Source organism: Prinia subflava, chromosome Z (genome assembly GCF_021018805.1).
Source record: "Prinia subflava isolate CZ2003 ecotype Zambia chromosome Z, Cam_Psub_1.2, whole genome shotgun sequence".
Classification (NCBI taxonomy): Eukaryota; Metazoa; Chordata; class Aves; order Passeriformes; family Cisticolidae; genus Prinia; species Prinia subflava.
Genome location: NC_086283.1, coordinates 98,012,375 through 98,034,606, shown reverse-complemented (window position 1 = coordinate 98,034,606; position 22,232 = coordinate 98,012,375). Strand labels below are relative to the sequence as shown.

Sequence of the window (22,232 nt, the reverse complement as noted above, 5' to 3'; positions counted from 1 at the left end):
AGGTACTGGAGTCAGTCCAGAGAAGAGCAATGGAGCTTAGGGAGGGTCTGGAGCACCAGTCCTGTGAGGAGTGGCTGAGGGTGTCTAGTCTGGCAAAAAGGAGGCTCAGGGAGTTCACCACTGCTCTCTACAATGGCCTGAAAGGAGGCTGCAGCCAGGTGGGGTTGGACTTTTCTCGAAGGTAACAAGCACAAGGAGAAGCAGAAACGGTCTCCAGCTGCAGCAGGGGAGGGCTAGACTGGATATCAGGAAAAAGTTCTTCACTGCAAGGGCAGACAAGCACTGGAACAGACTGCCCTGCACCACCGCTGGAATGCTAAATAAGGTGGGGATGTGGCACTCAGGGATATGGGTCAGTGGTGGATCTGGAAGTGTGAGGTCAGCCATGGGACTTGATGAGGTCTGAGGTCTTCTCCAACCTTAATGATTTGATCATTCTAGGCAGAGGAGCCTACAGGGGAGGAATGAGGTTGAGCTCAGGAAAAGGGGCAAGAAAGCCATCCTAGTGTTTGTCCTTCTGTCTCCCATTAACTCCCCATCCTTTTAAATCAGCAACAAATTGATTTTCCACAGGTCAAGAATAATCTGCTGTGACAAAAACCAGGGAGCAATCTTCCTGTCTTTCTCTTGACCTGTAAGATTTCTCATTCCACTTTTCTCTCTAATTCTGCTGAACAGGTGGTGAGCATTTCACTCTTCACCAAGGCTATCTCATCACAAGCCTCCTTATTTCATTCAATAAAAAATCTCCTCCTCCAAAAGGCAGGCAAAGAGAGGAATACAAAGTAATGACTTCATATACTAATTCAGGTACTTAATATATGACTGTCCTCTAAACCCCAGAAAATGTCACTGACAAATGGGCCTCTTTGAAAACTGCAAATCTGCAAAGCAGAGCAAGCTGAAAACTCTGAGGCTTCAGGAGCTTTTGCTCCTTTTAATTCCTGGGAAAAGAAGCTGCAAGGATTTTGTGAGCCCCTTTAAAATGTATTTACTCATGCTGTATGAGATGTTAGGCCCATGAGACCCCAAGTGAAATTTAGGTTTGAATTTGCTAACCACTTGCGTCTTACCCAAGCACTGTAAAGTTAGTCCACAGACTCGGGAGAGACTTGGTCACTCTCTACAGCTGCCTGAAAGAAGTTTGTAGAAAGCTACAGATTGGTCTCTTCTTCCAGGTTACAAGTGACAGGACAAGAGGCATTGGCCTTAAGCTGCACCTGGGAAGATTCAGGCTGGACATTCCAAAAAATTTCTTCACTGAAAGGGTTGTCAAGCATTGGTATGGGCTGCCCAGGAAGATGGTAGAGTAATCATCAACAGATGTGCTGAAGGAAGAAATGGATGCAGCACTCACTGCCATGGTCCAGTTGACAAGGTGATGTTCAGTCATGGGTTGGACTTGATGACTGAGATGTTTTCCAGTCTAAATGATTGTGTGATTCATTGCATTCATTTCAAGAAGCTAACACACAGCTTTGTGGGGTGGGAGACTTTTTGCTATTAATTTACCATGAGTGAATGAAGAGTACTGTATGCTTAATATGAAAGCATTTTTGATTAATAGATGTAACAAAACTGAATCCGGATGTCAAGTATGTGACAGGAGTGAGAAAAAATTCCGAGTTTTGGTAACCTTTCATCCAGTTTACATCTAGCTGAGCCTCCCTTCTGCTGGTGTTATTTCAATGTGATCACGGCTGGATCACTCATTTCACCTGAGGTTTCCAGGCAGAGCTCTGCTCTGAGAACTTGACACGTGACACAGAGCTGAGATAAAGGCCTGATCCCACATGGGCATCCCATTTCTCTGACACAGACAGGTGCGTGAGATGGATTTCCAAGGGAGCTGAACAGAATACAGGTGGATGGCTGGGAATAACACATTTACCCTTCATTTCTCTCTTTGTTTCTCTCCACCTCCTCCATCTGTCTGACCACCTGTTGTCAGCATCTGCTGCATCCCATCTTCAACAGCTGCAGAAAGAGGTTTTTTAGGATACCTTTAAGATAAATGCACCACAGATCTTCAAAGCCCACAGTGACAAGCAGCTCAGCAGCTGCAGGACTGTGTTGTCTTTCACACTGCTGGTGAGGGTACCAGGAGATGCTGTGGGGCCACATTTGCTCACCTATTTTTTTCTAGAACTGCAGGGGGATGACCACTTTGGGACAACATTTATTTTCTGGATTGCACTATTGCATAGCTTCTCAGACTGTGGAGCAAAACTACTCAGGGTAGCTGCAGCTGTGGAATTTGCAAGAATCTTTACTTCAAGACAAACAATTAACATCCTGTTAGGTTTTTTGAGGCATCTGTAATAACACTATTATGCACCTCAGCTAGACAGAAGAGAAAATTTGTATCAGCACAGAGAGAAGTGAACCTCAGAAATTTCCCCTTTTTAAATGCTAAAACACTTCTTTTACTCATCTTTACTGTTCTTAGGTATCTTTCTCAGTATCATTTTTTGCAAGCTAACTGTACGATGACTACATTAACTAAAGCTGACCCATGTATAAGAGAAAATCTATTTTTTGCTCCTTGAAGCTTAGGAATGCTCTAAAAACCATTCCTCAAATCTTTTGTTGACTATTTTCTTACTTCACTTCAGCACAGACCTCTCATCTGCAATCTGGTGAGTATTTACAATGTGTGTCCACTGTGGCAGCTCCCTGGGGCATGGTTCCCTCCTATGAAAATACATATATTCCCCTCATGGATTGCACTGCACCTCTCAGGTCACCCCTGCTTGTCATTACTCCAAACTATCTCTGGTACATCAGGGGTGACACAAACCATTCCTGCCCTGCAGAGGCACAACTATGCCGTTTCTCATTTGCAGGTCTTTGGTTTGTACCAGTACTTACATAACTTTCTGGGGGGTGGCAGGGGGTATATTTACAATTTTGTAGCAATAATAACTACCTATTCCAGACATGCAATTTCTGCCTCAAACCCATTCTGATGTCTCTGTGCCACCGTCACAGCAGAAGATGGAGTTGAAGAAGAAGACACTGCCCAAAATTTTCCATCTTGCATTCATCAATTTCCATTCTAAAACCCCAAAACTACCATGGCTGTGTAGATACTGAGAAAGGAAAGACAGACATACTGTTCACATTCTGCATGGCACAAAGGTTTGTTACACAAAGGACTGCTGAGAGAAAGGTCACGTTTATAACTCTGTTTCAGGTATTGACAGGAGCAAATCCAGCTGGTACATATTGGGCATTTCCATCACTTTTTGGAAACAGGCTCTTCTGCCTAGAAATGGTGCACCCCCTACCACGCCCAGATGAGACTTCTGCTTTTCCAAACCAATGAATCATACATGTTGCACCTCTGGTAACAATTTTTAACCCAAGCTGCTGCAGGAGCTGAAGCCTGGCCCGCACCACCCCAGAGCGTCGGCCCCTTTGCTGCTGCTGTGAGAGGCAGATTGGAACGTTTCCAATCTGTGGGGATTTTGCACAGAATTAATTGGATGTGCCACCTCTCCCTGAGGAGGGGTGTGGGTGCAGCCAGGATGACCCCGATGGCTGCTCCTGCCCACCGTGGCCCCTGTGCTGGGGTGAGGCTGGCAGTGAGCCCCTTCAGATTTGGGCCCCTCGAGATCTGAGGTCCTCAAGATCCAAACCAAACTTGGAAATTTATTTTTCCAGTTGTTAATCAGTAGCTGTAGCTGAACAGTTATGATCATGCAATTGCACTGTGAATGTTGCCTGCTTGGCTCATCTTTGGTTTTGAGGAAAGGAGGAGGCAATCTCAAGATGAGTGGACTCTCTGGATGGAGTCAGGAGTGAAGTCAGCAGGACTAGAACTGAGGGAAGGCGATTCCAGCAGTGGAATTAGCAGAGCACTGCCTCATTGACCACCAAACCCCGACCCACAGGAGGGAAAGAACCACGCCTGCACGCTGAAAGGGCTCTTGGAGAAGCAAGAGACACAGCCTGCAAAATTGCGGTTTGAGTACTAACTAGCAGAAAAGTGTACAACTTACAGGCAACAAATGCTGGTTTGCTAAAGCGTATAAATAGTGTAGAGGTTTGATGATCCCAGAGCCAGCCTTTCACGGGTTACCTCCTGATTCCCTGCCTTCAGCAAACCAGAATAAAAGACAGAAATACAGCACCACAGAATCCTAAGGGTTGGGAGGGACTTTGGAGATCATCCAGTCCAACCCCCCTCTGCTGGGTCAGGGTCACCCAGAGCAGGTGACACAGGGACATATCCAGGTGGGTTTTGAATGGTTCCAGAGAGAGTGGGTCAGGGTCACCCAGAGGAGGTGACACAGGAACATATCCAGGTGGGTTTTGAATGGTTCCAGAGAGAGGCACTCCACAGCCTCCCTGGGCAGCCTGTTCCAGTGCTCGGCTGCCCTCAACATAAGGAGCTCCCCCGCTAAAACGAGCGGAGGTGGAAGACGCCGTGCTCTGCTCTATCTTGGGCTCTGTTTGTTTTGGGCTCTGTTTTAGGCTGTTTTAGGCTCTGTTTTGGGCTCCATTCCAGGCTCTGTTCCGGGCTCTGTTTTGGGCTTTATTCCGCTCTGTTTTGGGCTCTGTTCCGGGCTCTGTTTCGGGCTCTGTTCCGCTCTCTTTTGGGCTCTCTTTTGGGCTCTGTTTCGGGCTTTGTTCCGCTCTGTTTTGGGCTCTGTTTTGGGCCCTGTTCCGCTCTGTTTTAGGCTCTGTTCAGGGCTCTGTTTTGGGCTCTGTTTCGGGATTTGTTCCGCTTTGTTTTAGGCTCTATTCCGCTCTGTTTTGGGCTCTATCCCGCTCTGTGCCGGGCCCCGCTCCGCCTCCCTCAGCCGCCCACAGCGCGAGGGGGGGGTGGGGGGGGGCGAGGCGCCCTCAGGCCCCGCCCCCAGCGCCCGCCCGGCCCCGCCCCCTCTCCCCTCATAGCCCCGCCGAGCCGCCAGGGGGCGCTGCCGCTGGCTCTCCCGCCGCCGCCGCCGCCGCCGCCGAGGCCCGGTGCGGGAGCGCACGATGGAGGCGCCGCCGGTGACCATGATGCCCGTGACGGGCGGCACCATCAACATGATGGAGTACCTGCTCCAAGGTGGGCGGCCGCGGGAGCGGGCAGCGGCGGGGTAGCGCGGGGGGTGCTGGCGCGGCGCACGGGCGGGCCGGAGGGTGGCGGGGCGGGCGCGCTGCGGAGGGAGCCCCGCTCGGCGGCGGGGAGGGGAGGGGAGGCAGGCGGTGATCGCGGCGCTGTGTCCGCAGGGAGCGTGCTGGATCAGAGCCTGGAGAGCCTCCTGCACCGGCTGCGCGGGCTGTGCGACAACATGGAGCCCGAGACGTTCCTGGACCACGAGATGGTGTTCCTGCTGAAGGGGCAGCAGGCCAGCCCGTTCGTGCTGCGCGCCCGGCGCTCCATGGACAAGGGCGGGATGCCGTGGCACCTGCGCTACCTGGGGCAGCCCGAGATCGGCGACAAGAACCGGCACGCCCTGGTGCGGAACTGCGTGGACATCGCCACCTCCGACAACCTGACGGACTTCCTGGTGGAGATGGGCTTCCGCATGGACCACGAGTTCGTGGCCAAGGGGCACGTGTTCCGCAAGGGCATCATGAAGATCGTGGTGTACAAGATCTTCCGCATCCTGATGCCGGGGAACACGGAGAGCATTGAGCCGCTGTCGCTCTCCTACCTGGTGGAGCTCAACGTGGTCGCGCCAGCGGGGCAGGACATTGTTTCCGATGACATGAGGAACTTTGCTGAGCAGCTGAAGCCTCTGGTACACCTGGAGAAAATTGACCCCAAAAGACTCATGTGATTGAAAATCTGGGCCATTAAGGCACTGGTTCTGTGTTTCAGAAAAGGACTTTTTTTAAAAAAAAGCTTTTTGTGGGCAAATCAAAACAGAGAGGAGGAAATAAAGTACTATATATCAGTTTTGTCAGTTGCAGTTACTGAGTGGGTTTTTCCTTCACTTGTGAATGTGAACAAAAGTGGACGCTTTAAATCAGCACTGTTGAAAAAATCAGTAAATGGTAGTACTGATAGTTTTCCTTCTGTTTCATGGAAGATACCTTAAAAAGCCCATTTCCTAACACTCTAAAAATGTCAGACATACTGGAATTCATCCATTTGTGTACCCAGATCACAGTGCTGTCTCTAAGCTTTTTTAGGTTTGTGTATCCTACCTAGTTCTCCAAAATTTTTCTTTTCACTAATAGATGAAGTTAATACTCTTTAATGCATGAGGTGATGTTTCACACAAGTGTAAACATAGAAACTGTTGTATAAAAGAGCAACTAAGTGTACACCTCTTCACCAAAGCATTATGTGACAGGAACAGCTACTCTTAGGGAAACTGTTTCTTCTGATGTAACCAAAATTAGAAGAAAATTAGTAATATTAACATCTGCAAATGGTTTTCACATCTTATAACAGTGTTCCATTATTTTCACTGGAATTGGTTAGGATAGTCTTAGTTAATAAGAAAGCAAATTTCAAGGTACTTTTTCTTACTGGATTTCTCACAGCTAACAGTTGTATTGAATATTGAAGTGTTAAGTGCTTTTTATTTAAAAAAATAACGATTTTTCATGAAAAATTTTTTACAAAAAAATGAGCAGCTGCTAGTTGAATTCCTGATGTTTTTGCTTAGCACCTCTCCTGATAGGATGGTTAGTTACCCCTAGTATTGCAGTGGTAATTCAGTGTTAGTTGAATTAAGTTTGAGAGTTTTCAAATACAGTTCAGTCAAAAAAAGGTCAGGAAAGATAAGTGAGCTCATTTGAATTTCTCAGGTTCTTTACAGAGGGACAACCATTTTACCCACTGCTAAAGTGTACCAACCTCTGTCAGGGCTGTTGTCATATCTTGCCACTCTTAGCACTATAGAATCACTTACTGGAGACTTGTACAATGTGTGACTTGTCTCTTGGCATACATAAGTTTAGGGTGTGTTGTGCATGAAAATAGGTTTGACTACTGATTGCTCCAGACGAATAAATAATAAAAAAAGATGTTCTTTTTAGGGAGGATTAGTTCAAACCCTGAGAACTGCAGAAATCCACAGTACCAGGCTTCCTTATGCTGCTGTAGTCCATGCATAGAACAGGCACTTGTGCAGAGAGATGAGCTTACTGCATCATTGGCTACAGCTGAGGACAATTTCAGGTTGCTAAGCTCAGTATCCCTTTCTTCTAACAAAATGTATTTTTCTCCTCCTATAAAACTTAGCTTATAAAAGCTGGAGACTGAAGATGATTAGTATTAGTAATACACACCAGTAAATTGCATGGCATAGTCCTAATTATAATTCATCAAAGGGTCAAATTATATTGTAGTTACACAGAAATGCTCAACCTCTCCTTACTGGAAAGTATGTAATTTTTAAATTCTGCACATAAGTTATGAGACCACGAATGTGAAATGTGACTTTTTTTTTTTTTTCTCGGGGGGGATTTCTTTTTGCCAGGTAAAATAGCTGCATTCTCTAAAGTCAGAGGTTATCTCAGGACTCTGTGTTTTGCAATTCATTACAAGAGGCCTGATACAGCTGAGCTTAAGATAAGTTTTGTTTCTGTTCCAGTAATAGCTTCTGTTACTTCGAATGTTCCTCCAGTCCTGCATACTTGTATGGTTTCCACAATTTTACTGATTGCTGTATAAATAGTAGAAATCATGTGTAGCAAATAAAGGTAGGGTTGTTTTTGATCCATTTGGCACCACCAATTTCTACTATTAAGAAAACTTGCTCATGGAAGCTCATCTCAGTTACTAAAACTTATTCTTACTTTGGAAGAGTAAGTTTACCCTTTGGCACATCTTAGTCCTGGATTGCCATTCTTCCCATGGAAGTTCCCAGAATCTTGTTATTCCATACAAATCAAGAGCTGACATACTCTGAAGTGCTCTATATTGTGACTACACTGCACCAGGAGCACCTTTTAATATCCCTCTGACTGCTTGCACAAAACTATAACTTCTCAATGTGTAAACTAATGTGGCATTCAGATTTTCCTCTCAGCAACCTCAGTAACACAAGTAAACTGCTTTTCTGTTGTTTTCCATGCACTAGTATATTGTATATAACTTTATTGATGGGTTAAAATTTGGTTAAAAGGTAAAATATTTCAAGTTTCTCCAAACATTGGAAAGTTAAAAATAACGAGAAGCCAAGATTTTTCTTCATAATTTTTAATTTTTAAATACTGGTTTTAAATTTGTGATTGTAACATATAAGAGCCAACTTCTTTTAATTTTTAAAACTTATCATTAGGATCATAAAGCTATTATAGAACAGTTACAACTCTACACACTCAAGGTACTCAAAAATATGATTCATGTTTTAAGTCTGTAAATGAACAGTGGCAATTCAAATACAGCATTATCTGTACAACTTGACAAAAATACAGGTGGACAATCTGATTAAAGAGAATCTGCACAACTTCAGATAAGCCAGCTCAGCCCAATTAAGTAAAAGGTAAGGTTTTTTCAAAGTGCATCACGTTTTTCACAGATAAAATTGTCAAAGATTTTCAGGTTCTCAGACAGAATAAAAACAACCATCTCATCTTCATTCCCAGTACAAGTTCTATCAGGTCATGTCCTTCAGATCTAGTTTGGCAACATCTAACCTCCAAACAGATGCAGATATCCAGAAAACAATATCTGATGATTGCTGCATTTTCAGCCTTTTGGACAGGTTCAGCTTACAAAACAACCATTCTAGAGTCAGAAGCTGCTTCTGCAAAGACCACCACAGCTGCATTAACACTCTTGATCTGTTAACAGGAAGAAATGAGCTCAGAGCACACAGACCTGGCAGTGACTGACAAGAGGGATGGGCTCTAGAGACAGGGTAAATTGTGTAAAACCATAAAAGCAACATTCCTTCCACAAGAAAGGATCTCATGGCTACTCACACAAGGACAATCTGAGAGGCCTACTGCCTTTGGAAATTATTTTTTCAGAGGTCCATTAAATAATGATTTCTCAGTGATGTAACTCCTTCCATAGTCTTTAAAAAGCCTCTTACAAATCTGATTGGGCAGGGCTAGCTACAGTGAAGTACCAGTGCCTTTATCTAAAAGTAAAACATACTCTTTACAAATAGTATCTGTAGTGTCATTTTATTTACAGAATAGATCGCAAAAGTACATCACATTTAGTGCAAATGCAACTAATGATATAAGTTTATATACTGCTTTGTAAACTTTCCATACCTTTGTAAAATAAAGCTATCCTATTAAATTAATAAACTTGCCCGTGTTCCAACAATTACCAGAAATGGCAAATAAGGAGTTAAACTCTTCATATTTTGGACATTTTTTTAAAGTTCCCATCAGTGGCTGTGGTGGACTGTACCACTGCTTGGTTGATTGTAAAAAGATGAAGTACATTTGAGGTATAAGATTTTGACTTATATTGTTGGTATATAAAATGTTCTCTGGTGATATAGTAAAGATGTACAAATTTTCATCTTATTTGCCTTACTAACATTACCATATAGGCACTTTTCTACATATTCAAATGAACAGAATAACTCTGTAATAAGGCATATTCCATGCACACCATTAGAGAAAGGCAAATAAAAAGGGAGGAGTTATGGAGCATGAAATCTGCATGCGTGTGTAATCACGTGTTAGGTATGGTTTCATCTCTACAGAGAAGATGAACAGAGAAGCTTTTCAACACTGTGCAGATCACATTGAACCATTTACCAAACCTTCACTAAGTTACTGTATTATATCTCTTTTCAGGCACCTAGCATACTATATCAAATAAATTTGACTTTCAACTTTCTTTTGAAGAAAATATATCTGAAACTTTTTTTCCTCAAGATACACAGTTTAGTGAAACACTGAGCAGTCTTTGAAGCATTTCCAACTACAGGACATGGATAAAAGACCTCACAGTCAGTACTACCCCGACACAGTCCTCTCCTAACAAGTATCTCCAGAATCAAAGGCAGGCAAACATCTGACATTTAAATCTTCACAGCAGCTAAAGGGAACGTTCCTGTAAGAACTCTGCATTCTTATAGCTCCGATGGGTTTTTGATCAAGAGGCAAATAATTCTCTACATGAACCTCATAGCACAGCTTTATTGAGATGAGGAAAACACATGCAGGATCTGAAAATAATGTACTCATCCTCAATCTAGACTGGGAATGTTGTTTCTTGTAATCCAAATTACTTCAATAAATATAGTGTACCTTCTCACAGCTTTGGGAAAGCCCTGGATATTTATCCAAGAAAGCAGTCCACAGACAACATGGACAGATGTCTCCTAGGTTTTAGGCAGTCTCTTGCCCTCTCATACAGAATCTTGCTAGATATTTCTGGATCATGTTTAATAACAAAAATTCTGCAGCACATATTACATAACTAAAAAATACAATAGAAATATAAAGATATCTGGAAAAAAATAAAGCTTTTCACACTCTTACTCCTTCAGAACCAAAGATCGTCATAAGAGTAAGACAATAGAAAAGGCAAAGTCATAAAGATATTGACAGCCCTCAGATATTAACTGGCATTCTATGTAACAAGATGATTCATTATAGAAACCAGCAGCAATGAACTGTGATTATACAAAGCAAAACAAAACCTACCAACAAGTTACCTAGGTTTTACTGAAGCCACTCCTCTCAACACCCCCAAAATACTGCACAGATTTTTGTGCATATAAAGCACATACAGTATGCTATATGTGCATTTTTCTCTTGTGCTTTTTACACATGCACAAAAACTGCACAGGTATCTTAGGAAGGTTGACAATGAAATTCTACAACTTGTTTAAAATTAACACAATAGCCCATGTTGGTGATTCAAAGTTGTATGCGCTCTTCTTCTAAAGCAAGCAAATAAAAATAGAGCCATATACATGTTATCAATACATGTATTTATAATTACACACTGATTCAGCAAGAAAGTTAGCAGGAGAGAGCTATTGTTAAATATTCAGCCCCATGGTGTTACAACACTTCTTCACTTCAGGATACAAAGCCTAGAACCTGGGCCATAAAAAGACTGTAGATCCTTCGTTCCAGCATGGAGTGCTCTGTGTGTGGTCACTTCTCCAATGTGGAATGCTCACCCAGTCTTGTTCTGATTGCTGCAGGTAAGCAAAGAAAAGAATACAGCACTGAAAAGTTTGTATACTACTAGGAAAATGAACTTGTTCAACAGCTTAAGTACCATCAGGACTGCTATGATTGTGTGTTGACTGTTGGCTTGTGATATCATGTTTTTAATGCTTTACCTACACTAATTCTCTAACAATTTACATTTAAAATTGTGAATCATTACACGGATAGCTGTCACAGCAGAATGAAACAACTAAGACTTTTGGAGTCTGACACAGTAAGTAGAACCCAAAAATAGAAGTAACCTATGTCACACATAGAACCAGTGATAGAGACTCATCTTCAGATGTGACTGAATGATGCTAACACTATGTAACACTAGCACAACTAAACACAATTCTGTGGTTTGACATGGCACTTACAGAAAATGAAATATATAGCAGGAGTTAAAACGAAGAAAAAATGGCTAAGCCTTATTTAACACTAAGGGGCTCAGATAGCCTCAAAGTGATCAGGAAATCCTCTTCTAATGTCATATAATCATCTAACTGTTCACACAACTTTAGATTAGTCAATAACCTATACCATTAAAAATACATTCACTGACTTCAGAAAGCATCTGGAAATTCCTTTTCTTTCCTAGGCTCATCAGAAAGGCTAAAAACTTAAGTCACAATCTTCTAAATAAATACTCAGTTAATTCACGTTGGTCCGTCAGTGAAGTTCCATTAATAAAAATCCTAGGTCAGAACTATTCTGTCAATATAAAAGAAAATTGAAATGTACTAATAGTCTATGAAACATGCAATTGTAAGTAGAATTTCAGTTATAAAAACCTCATGAGGCTGTAGAGTAACTTCAGTATGTATTTTTCCAGAACAAGTGCAAAATGCCTGTGACAGCTGAAAAATACCAGTACTTCATCCTGTTTTACTTCTTTGTCAGTTGGACCTGTATGCAAAAACTTGCAAGACCTATAAAAGTCTATGAAAACTAATGCTTGCTAGCTTATGCAGCCTGTACACACAAATTACATGATGTTTTTAAAAACCATTAAAAACACTGCATACTAAAGCACGCACTGAAGCTATGCTAATCATGGAAGGCATTTCTAGATTTTCTACTTCCATCTGGCCTTTAAAATGGTGAATCAAGAATTTAAGAAGCATGTATACCTGCCAGTACTAGAATAAAATAGGCTTTCCTGCTGTTTTCTCCTGCACGTACGATGTGAAACGCTTTAAGAACTTTGGATATTCTCGTTTAGCCACTGCCCGTAACACTGATGCTGGTGCCCATCCTCCTGGGTTCACTAGAAATACACAGAAAGACAGATATTGAAATAAAGCAACTCCACTAAGGGCTGAAAAAGTAAATTTTAGTTCATTACTCCTGCAACTCTTCCTGAAGTAACAAGAAAGAATAACCATCAGCAGAATTTTTTATGCCCATAGGTTTGTCCTGTAGCACTTTCTGTTTGTAACCCCCAAGCTCTGTCCAGATCTATGATGCTATTATTTAGAAAACATTAAATATGCTACATGGATTGTGAGCCTTGGGAAAATGCCCAAATAGAAGAGGATATTCTCTATGGGCTTCCAAGAAACAAAAGAGAGAGACTTGAGAAGCTTCCTGTTTCAAAGAAAGCAAAGTCAGTCTTAACTTTTCAATAATTACTGCATTTGCCTGCAGAACTGCCACATAGGCAACACCCTGCAAATGATTATAAAGCCTTTAAACAAAATTTGAGCTGGTTTTTAATTACATTTTCGCTCACAGAGGAATGTTCCATGTTGCTGAAAATGCTATCACTTTGCATATAGCCATAGTTCAGAATTTAGCAATGAAAATATACTTTTTAAGTAATTTGGAAACTGGAACAAAAAAAAAAAAAGCAGAGTGAGTGACCCTTTAAGTGTTTTGTAGCTCTGGGAGAGATGATACACATCTCCAATACTACAATACATTGCTGAATACTGGATACAACAACAATACAATTTGGCTTTGACAGTTTTTCAGTCAATATCAAGGATGCTATCAGCTAAAAAAAATATTAAGAAATGTAGACTAGATTATACGGATTGCAAGCATCCTCACACAAAATGGATTTCCTCCTTCTTGGCATCAGGGATTAAGAACTGTATCTTTACTATAAGCAGCTTTTCAGCCTAATGAGATGGATTGGGAGTACTTGAAGAAACCCAACACACCATTACTGAACCTAAAAGCTGTGCCAACTCATTCCAGCTGCAGACATTTCTGCCCACTTTCCCCCCACCCCAGGATTATGTGCTTAGGACTGAGCTACACAGCTCTGCCATTTATTCCTCTCAGAGTACCACATAATGAAGGATCTCATTCACCAGTTCATGTAGCACCTTAATTTGAGACCTTTTGAATGTGACGAACACAAAGGTGATGCCATAAATCTATGGCAAGATTTAACAGAAAAGGGAAAAGGCATTAAAATTTTTTTTGTGCCAGTATTCAAATCCCCAAAATTAACATCTATCATGAATGTCATATTGAAAAATTTTATACTTACCATTAGCTACATATGTAATCTTGCAAAGAATGTTGTCCCTGCTTATTTCCTTGTTGCCCTCTGGTGGGCTTACTAACGTCTGACAAATCATAGCAATATTTATTTTGGCACGGACACAGCGATTGTTCAGCTGCCAAAAATACAAAACATTGTAAGCCTTAAACCGAATTTGTTTCAGCACACTTTGAGCATACTTTTTTTCATCATGAAGTCTAAGACACTCTAGAAGCTCTGTTTCTGAGAGTCTGCATTCTAGCTCTTACATGGATGTAACATGAAAGTGAGTAAAACAAAAGAAACACGGTGGATAGGGAAAGGATCTGAAATGTTTGAATTTGAAGCTTCTGCTTGCTTAACACGTTATAAGTGAATTACTTCAGCTGTTGTGACAGATCAATAAAGGAACATTTCAAGAATAATGTATCAGCATTTACAAATATCAGTTAACTTTTCCCTTGAAAGCAGGCTATGGAATAGCAATGCAAGGAAAACAATCGTTGCTATTATCTGCTAGAACCGAGGCAAGATTGTGTAAAATGGAGGCTTAATCCTGTTTGTAATTATACAAAACTACTCTTATATTTGACAATACTGAAGAGATATTGATTTGATTCCATACCAAATAATCTCAATTCTTTAAAATCTTTTCACATCTCCAGAAATTTTGCTTCAATTCTGGTGTAACACCTTCGATCTGCCAACTGGGAGATAAGGCAAGAAAGCTTTTGGCTAAAAATTCATTCATCATTCAAGTAATTTTATCACCTGGTTTAATCAGTTGTACTTTTGTAAAAACCTGCCTCACACTAGCACTGCAAATGCATTATCACAGAACAGAAAAACCACCTTAAAAACAGAACTTCATAGAATCAAAATAATACTTACAGGAGCACTGTCATGTTCTACAGAGAAATTGCACACAATCCATGTTTCTGGATCATTTTCACTGAATGCTGGTATCTTTCTGATGGCAGACAAATACAGCACATCCCTTTGAGAGGCTGGCCACACTCTCTGCAGAGAAACACCTGAACATAAGCTTTTCCATGTTTAACTACTATCCTCAGTTAAAATTAAAAACCAAGCAAGGCAAACCAGATCAGTTATATTATTAAGTTAAAGGTCATCTTCAAGTTAGTAATTTCAGTCTGAAAAGTGAAAGAGAGCATAGCTGTCGTAAATAGGCAAAAGAAATTTCAGGTTGGCTACATTTCATACAAAAAGAAAAAAAAGGCAAAACTTCAGGGCCTTTGAAATACAAAGGGCCCACCTGCAATGAATTTTTCAGTTAAAAAATAGGAAGAGGCAGTTACCCTCCTGTACCCTCAACCTCAGGTATGCATTTTATAGTTAATATTTATAAGCTACAAACTGAACTAATGGTTAGGTGTATAGGAATGCATCTACAGTTACTTATGTCTCTGAGATTAAAAGAGAAAGGAGGAATGTTTTTAAAACAATTATTACTTCAAAATAATTCAATTATTACTTCAGTAAGACAGATATGGCAAACTGATACTATCCAAGAGAAAGTTTCAGAAGTGAAATGTATGATGAAGTAAGAAAATACACAGAAGTTATTTTCCTGACATTCATCAGGAGAAAAAGGTTCTGGCTTTTACCACAACCCGTATAGATGATACAACTGTCTTACTCAAAATTATGAGTCCTCTATTAAACAAGTTTTAACATAACTGCTCTACTGGTAAAATTGTCACAGAAAGATATTTGTTTTAACCTTTGAATATACTAATACTTAGAAAAATGCAAGACTAAGGATGAGTATGTACATTTCATTCCTAGAATTTTTTTAAATCTTTACATTTCAGCTGTTGGGTTATAATTTAAATGAACATTTTTATAAATTGACACCAGAACCATTTTGGGGGAAAAAAACAATAAAGGTACAAGAAGAAATGTTGTACCAACAATTCAAAACATTGCATTATGAGGTGGTATGTCAACTGATTGTGGTGAATGGTAACCCACATTTTTGCAAAAAAACACCTGATAGAGTGGTGTAGGTTTCTTGTAGTCAGTGGTGATTTATTTCTTCTGTTTGCTTTGGATGACTGGCCTTGCTGGCAGTGATGTAACAGTGAGATTAAAAGCAGGCTTCACTTGTTACTACAAGCTCTATCAGACATGTACAACCAATTATGCTCTAAAGAAAAGTTAGAAAAATTGATGGAAGTTGCAGTTTAATGGAGACCTTGCTCTGGAATATTGTCCAGAACAGTATTTTAAGTTGTAAAGAATTCACAATAATATTGGAACACACATGCTTCACACGTCCCAGTGAGATATGCAAATGAAGTGTTATTACCTTATGTGTCTGGTAAATGATGATTGCATTATCAGCCAAATTTTCCACAACATGGAAATTTTCAATTGTTGCTAAAAGAGCAGGCGGGGAGGGAAGGAAAAAAAATCCATCAGTGAACAGCCACAGACAACAGGACAATGCTATAAAGACTATTCTTGCTGATAAACCTCCAAAGCTGAAGAACCAATGCCTTACTTTCCCAGTCATTACGAACATCAACGTTCCAGAAGTAGTGGCAGACTTCATGCCCTGTTACCCCTTTAACAGCATGGGTTGCTTTCAAAGGATCAAGAACTATTCCATTCTCTTCCACTTCTCGTCTGTATACCTGCAGCCAAACACAAAGAAAGAAATGTAGAACAGAAACTGTCAGAACTGTTCATGTTTTAATTGTTTAAATATGATCAATTAAAAAAAACCCAAACCAACAAATTACTTGCCTAGAAGATTATCACATGAATAATTTGCCATGAAAGTGTTCTCTGGTAACACCCACTGAAGACATTCTTGTGTGGCAGTTCACATTAAAATACCAATACTTTTAAGTTTCTACTCCAAAAATGATTAAGCTAGCTTATTTATCATTATTCCCATGGATTCCTAAGCACAGTGGAGCAGCCACTATAGCTTGTTACTGTTGTTATTTTTGTACATAGAATTTACACATTACTTTGATACCAAGCTTTAAGTGGGAGGGAACGAGAAAGGAATCTGCAAAGATGAATCTATTGCAAGAATCACACAGAATTTTGTATGAATAAATACATTAGAAGCCACGGGTCTCATGGACCCAGTCCCAACCTAAACAATGCCATTCCCAGAGAGCAGTTTCAACAGCATAACTTGCTGATTGATGGTATTTCCAGAAATCATAGAATTATTTACGTTGGAAAAGACCCTTTAGATCATGGAGTCCAGCAGTAAAGATAGCACTGCCAAATGTACACTGGAAGTACCTGTCTTCACAGTATATCACCTTATACAAATTAACCAAATCTGAAACATTTACCTTCATTTCTCCTTCTTCTACCACTAGTTGCCAATTGGCATCTCCTCCTACATCTTGCAAGGAATATGTCATGTGGTTTTGTACCATCTCTTCCACCTGTAAAGGAAAAAAGGCATTTTTAACTCATTCCTTCCATCTTTTTGGGGAGATACTGTACAGCATTGGAAGTCACAAGTTAATGCTTCAATTCTTGTGCAGGAGCTGAATTTGAACGAGAGAGCTCTCTGTTAGGTTAGGAACAAACAGTGCTGGCCTTTGGAATCAACAGCCAAAATCTTGATTCAAGTTCCAACTTCATTCTTTGGTATGGTACTTCCTATCCTGCCTTTGTACCTTTGAACTGCCAAACCTCACCACTTCTACCTAAAACAGTTCTTTATTTCAGCAGATAGGAACTGCAAGTATCTCTAAATGGAACTGCAATGCACTGTAAGATATTCACTGAAGAGCATTTTAAAAGCTCAACAAAGGCAGGGGGTTAGGGAGGAACACTGACAAGCTCTGAAAAGCAAATGCATATCAAAAGTCATATTTTGAGCAGTGAGGAAAACAGTCACAAGCAAAGCATGCCTGCTCTGTTTCAGTGACATCTTTGCACAGTTGACAGCTAGAAAAAAACCAGAAATGCCTACACTCAAAGGATTATGATGGTACAGAGATTCTATAATTATAAAATGCTCATTCAAACCTTATTTTGGTAGCAGCTGTGCCTTTTCTTCACAGCCAAATATTTGCTACGTTTTTATCATGCTATGTGAACATCTCATTTTTATTCCATACAATATGCATGAAAATGGGTACTGGGACAGGAAGATGATGCTTATTTTAGAGCTAATATATTATTCTGTTTCTTTGGTTCCCCACCCTTTTTCAAGTGCCCCAAATAAAAACAGAAGCAAAATCATAGGATATTCATTGCTGTGTAATGCTTCAAATGTTCAAAATACTAAAATAGTTTTTTCCACCAAAAAGGTAAATGACTACTAAAACTTGTCACAACAAGCAAGTCCACGTAACTCACACGTAACAGCACTTTCCTGAACTACTGGAAATACCTTTTTTTCTCAAAAGGAAATGCACTTCAAACAAAATTAGTTAGTTGACCCACACAAAGATTAGTTGAAGAAGTGTACAATCACAAAATTAACAGTGTGAACCCCTAGGGTGCTTTTGCACAACCTACAAAAATATGAAGCTTAGTGTGCAGTGAAATATGTAAAACATATTTGGGCAAGTATGAAAACAAGCAGAAAGCAAAATTAATAATAATCTTTTTTATATGATACAGAATTAAAAGATGTTATTTACTTTTAAGGCAGTAATTTTGTTTGTACCATGTACTCAACAAGCAATACACTTAAGACCAGAAAGAAAAAAGGTAAATAAATCAAATAAAACTCTAGAAGTACAACATTAAAAAACAAAATCCACTGGATGGAAATCCTAGTTTGTCTTAGTTTAACTAAGCACAGACTTCTCTAGACAAGGAAAAGTTATCAATCCAGGTTTTGGGTGCTTTAGTTTTGAGTTTCAGTGAACAAAATGCACCACCCTGATTTATGTTTCAGCTTCTAGACAAGCCAACTTTTGCTGCCAGTTAGTAGCAGGTTTCCTACAAAAATTTCTTCCTTTTTTTCCCAGTGAAACAATGGCAGTACAATACACACCAGGTAAGAATGTAGGCTATTTAAGTGTTTGATTTATTAGCTCTAGGTCACACTTCTTTAAGAAAGGAATCCTTGCCATACCTTCAGGCCCTTACATATTTTCTATCCCACCTCTTAATTTATTAAGGACAAAGCTATGCTTTATACATTTACTTATGTGTTTTGATACTTTTTGCTTTATGTGCTAAATGCAAACAGATGATGGAAATATCAAGGAATGAAGAGAAGGAGGCATCCACAGGAATGCAATCTAAACAGACTCCTGCTTCACCAGGAAATGCAGTATTTACACAACCTGCTTGTGCACACTGTCTGTTTAGAATAGATTTTAGATAGAAAACTCTATTTAGTCTGTGCACTGGTCACCATCTGCCAACTGCACCTACTTCAGAGGCACAGTCAAGACAGAATGATTCTCTCCCACCTAAAAGTCTCACTATTAACCTCTGGGTTCCTAGTTGGCTGCAAGAATGGTCTGCAAAAATACTTACAACCTGTATGCTATACAGCCTTGACCCAAACTTTGAGTGGCAAGTTCTTCCCTTTAAAGGGCTCAAGAACAGCTCAGAACCTATTATAAAGCTGATAGATCTTTTAAAAAAAGTGATCTGAGCTCCCACTCAACTGGCAGAGACAACAATGCCTCGCTAGAGGCACACTGAAGAAACAGCTCCCATCAGAATACATGTTCATACTTCTCAGTCTTAAAAACAGGTAAGGGTTGCAAGTTGCTGCTTGTGCTTTTACTGATACCAAAATTCAGCCTGGGGACAGAAGTCAATTTTTAATACATTTTTTAATACAGTCCGTAGCAGGTAGAATAAAAAGGTCTGCTAATTCTCATCATGCTTTCTGTTGTCTTTTTCAGTAAAACGGAAACATTCCACCAGAGCAGGTGGAATGACTTGTTAGTCTGGCAAAAATTTGTTTTAGGGAAAATACTTGGAGGGTGGAACTGCATGTGGGGATATTCATACTTTCTGTAGTGAGTCCATTAACTTGAAACTGGATTAGGAGGCACTACATAGTAACTTTCATGTAGTGTTATCCATGCAGGAGGTGAAAAGAGCAATTTTACTCCAGTCCCTTTGATCCTGACACTTAACCACAATTTGCATTATTGTGATAAGGGCCTGGTCTACCTCAGATTTAAGTGATCAGTTCTGCAGTCACAGTGGTGCTCTAAATGGTGCAGAAATGTTACCACAGATGTAAAAGAGATGAAAATGAGGACACCTGCAATTGGCAAATATGAGTTTCCCTAATGCTGAACGAATTCTGCACCCACAACCTGACAAAGTACTAGTTCCTGTCTTGGCAATCAAACTTGCTTTCTATAACTTATTATTCCCTTACTTCATTATCCCTCACTTTATTACCCCTCCTCCCAAAGAAAAAACAATTTAGAAAACAACTAGAAAACAACTGCTGGAGTACTGGTAGATGAGCCTATCACTGTTGTGCAACAGGACTTGGGTACCTTTTCCCTTGCAGTAGTTCATATTTCAGAAATAAAATTACTGCAAAAGGTCTTGGAATTTTAGTCCACTAGGCAAGTCCTTAAGTGTTGGTCCTGCTCATGAAGCTGGTGGTAAGGTCTGCAGGTAATAAAATTCTAGGCTCTGTTAAAACAAAAACAAAAATCCATTCCTGTTTGAAAAAAAAAATGGATTGGTTGGAGCTTTTGCTAATACGTTAAAAAACCTACAGAAGAGCAGATCTCAGAAGGAAGATCCATATTCACAATCACACGGGCACCACATAAGGAAAGAAACAGCATGAATAAACATACCTGAACTGCTGTTTTGGAGACTAAAAAGTAAACATTTATCTAATTCTGCTCTAATCTATCATTTTCCTAGTACACATCTAAAGTAATTTTGTGCATTACTGGAATATGTCATTATGGCAACACTGACATTTTCGGGATGTCAGACTTAATTTCTGAAGTCAGGTGAATATACATAAACTCTTCAATATGATTTATCATACCCACAACGAGATTTATCATACCCACCCAACAAGTCTTGTTGGTCGACTTGTTTAATGGCCTTTTGGTAATCAAAGTAGTCACAGAGGTAAAAAACAGTAACAGTGAACCATAAGATGCAATGTATTAATATAATTACAAATAAACACTTCAGACAAAATTAAACCTTTGATTTAAAAGCAAGAAAAACTATTTCATCTGAGACAAAGACCATCTTCAGCCATCGTAAAACATGTTATTCTACTTTCATTTTAACTAGAGATACAAATTTTTCAAACTATAGGCATTTTTATTAAAGCTACTGAAGTAAACCAAAGAGTTTTGCACAAGATTTGGGCCTCTGCACAAGTGGAATGCATGCAAGCTGGATGTAAAGAAAGACAACCATTTAGTTCAGGAATAGAGAACTCCCTTGTTTGTCTCAATGTACTAGTTTAAAGCGAGCAGTGATTGACATAACAACAACAACAACAAAAAAGAACACCAAAAAATCAATCCACAACAACAAAACCCAGGTTCTAGAGAAGAGGATGAAATAGAGCAAAGAAATGCAACCCCCACTTGACACATCAATACAGTACCTGGGCGCTGAATCTGTGAACATCATCAGAGGCACTGACTAGATCAATGGAAGACATGGAGGAAGAGCGACTATAGGGCTACCAGAGACAGACAAAGAAAAAACCAAGTAATCAGAACAAAGGCACAACAGAGCGTTCAGTACCAACTTGCAAGCACCAGATAATGAAGAAAAGGAAAACAAAAGCACCATAAGCAGCAAGCACAGCAGCAAATGCTGGTTTCATGCACCTATTGTATATTATGCTCCCAGTGTAGCCCTGATAGGAGCATAGTGTTTCCAGTAACATTAAAAAACAAGTCAACTGGTTCTGATACAACCAACTGGATATATATATATATTTATTTTTTTTTAAATAAAAGCAATTCTATGAATCTGTGTGAAGCTATCTGGAAAACACCGGAGTTAGCCAATTGTTATTTTTCCCTGTTTTCTGCCAGACAAGCCTCATACAAGTAAAGAGCGTTCTAAATAGGTTCTCAAATCAGTATTTTTTAGCCAAGACAAAAAGCAGTCCTTTTTCAGTTCTGGCTACTTTTTTTGAAAATGAGTAGGCCACTGGAAGTTACTAGAAACACTGAAAAAAATCTCACCTACCCATACAAAATATTACATAAACAGCACAGACCAGCTCACTATTCTGAGAAGATCAGGATAAATATCTTACCATTTGCACAAATCGATGAGTCCCCACAGCAGAATAGGCATCTCCAGAAGGTAAGGATGTTGGCCAGTGTAATCTAACCTTTTCACTTTGGGACTGCAACAACATAGGTTTAATTATTATTAGTCAGCTGTGACGGGGTGGACTGTGAAACAAAGTGAGTCATGCTCAATCTACATGGTGACTACAACAACTAATGCTGCCCGTGACAGGCATGAAGCTGTCATCCCACTGGAATTCTCAGTGAGTGGGCCTGAAGACTGAATTCATCTGAGCTTCAGGGAGTATTTCTGAGGTAAGGAAAACACACTGGCAGCACTACAGATCCATATAGTACTACCACAGTCACTTAAAACCTGTACTCTTTGCTAGGAGATCCCAACACGGGGTAAATTCTGTTGGGTA

At 40.1% G+C, this 22,232-nt stretch overlaps 2 protein-coding genes across 4 annotated transcripts in view; one reads left to right on the top strand and one right to left on the bottom strand.

Moving 5' to 3' along the window:
- Positions 1-4,899: 4,899 nt before the first annotated feature.
- MED18 (mediator complex subunit 18) lies at positions 4,900-5,903 on the top strand. The gene is made up of 2 exons (XM_063423350.1): positions 4,900-5,059; positions 5,224-5,903. Exons 1-2 carry the CDS (start codon positions 4,987-4,989, stop codon positions 5,775-5,777), a joined length of 627 nt encoding a protein of 208 aa, XP_063279420.1. The 5' UTR covers positions 4,900-4,986; the 3' UTR covers positions 5,778-5,903.
- A 2,233-nt stretch (positions 5,904-8,136) lies between these two features.
- Positions 8,137-22,232, bottom strand: part of CERT1 (ceramide transporter 1) — an 86,912-nt gene continuing 72,816 nt past the window's right edge. For 2 of the 3 annotated variants that reach the window (XM_063423347.1, XM_063423349.1), the window contains 9 exons: positions 21,831-21,923; positions 21,165-21,242; positions 16,927-17,022; positions 16,113-16,245; positions 15,918-15,988; positions 14,477-14,605; positions 13,592-13,721; positions 12,222-12,358; positions 8,137-11,075 (listed from right to left, as the gene is read on the bottom strand). In XM_063423347.1, the coding sequence (XP_063279417.1) occupies positions 12,231-12,358; positions 13,592-13,721; positions 14,477-14,605; positions 15,918-15,988; positions 16,113-16,245; positions 16,927-17,022; positions 21,165-21,242; positions 21,831-21,923 (858 nt within the window). In that variant the 3' untranslated portion in view covers positions 8,137-11,075; positions 12,222-12,230. The remainder of the gene's footprint in view (positions 11,076-12,221; positions 12,359-13,591; positions 13,722-14,476; positions 14,606-15,917; positions 15,989-16,112; positions 16,246-16,926; positions 17,023-21,164; positions 21,243-21,830; positions 21,924-22,232) is intronic. The other variant, XM_063423348.1, reaches the window with a different exon arrangement.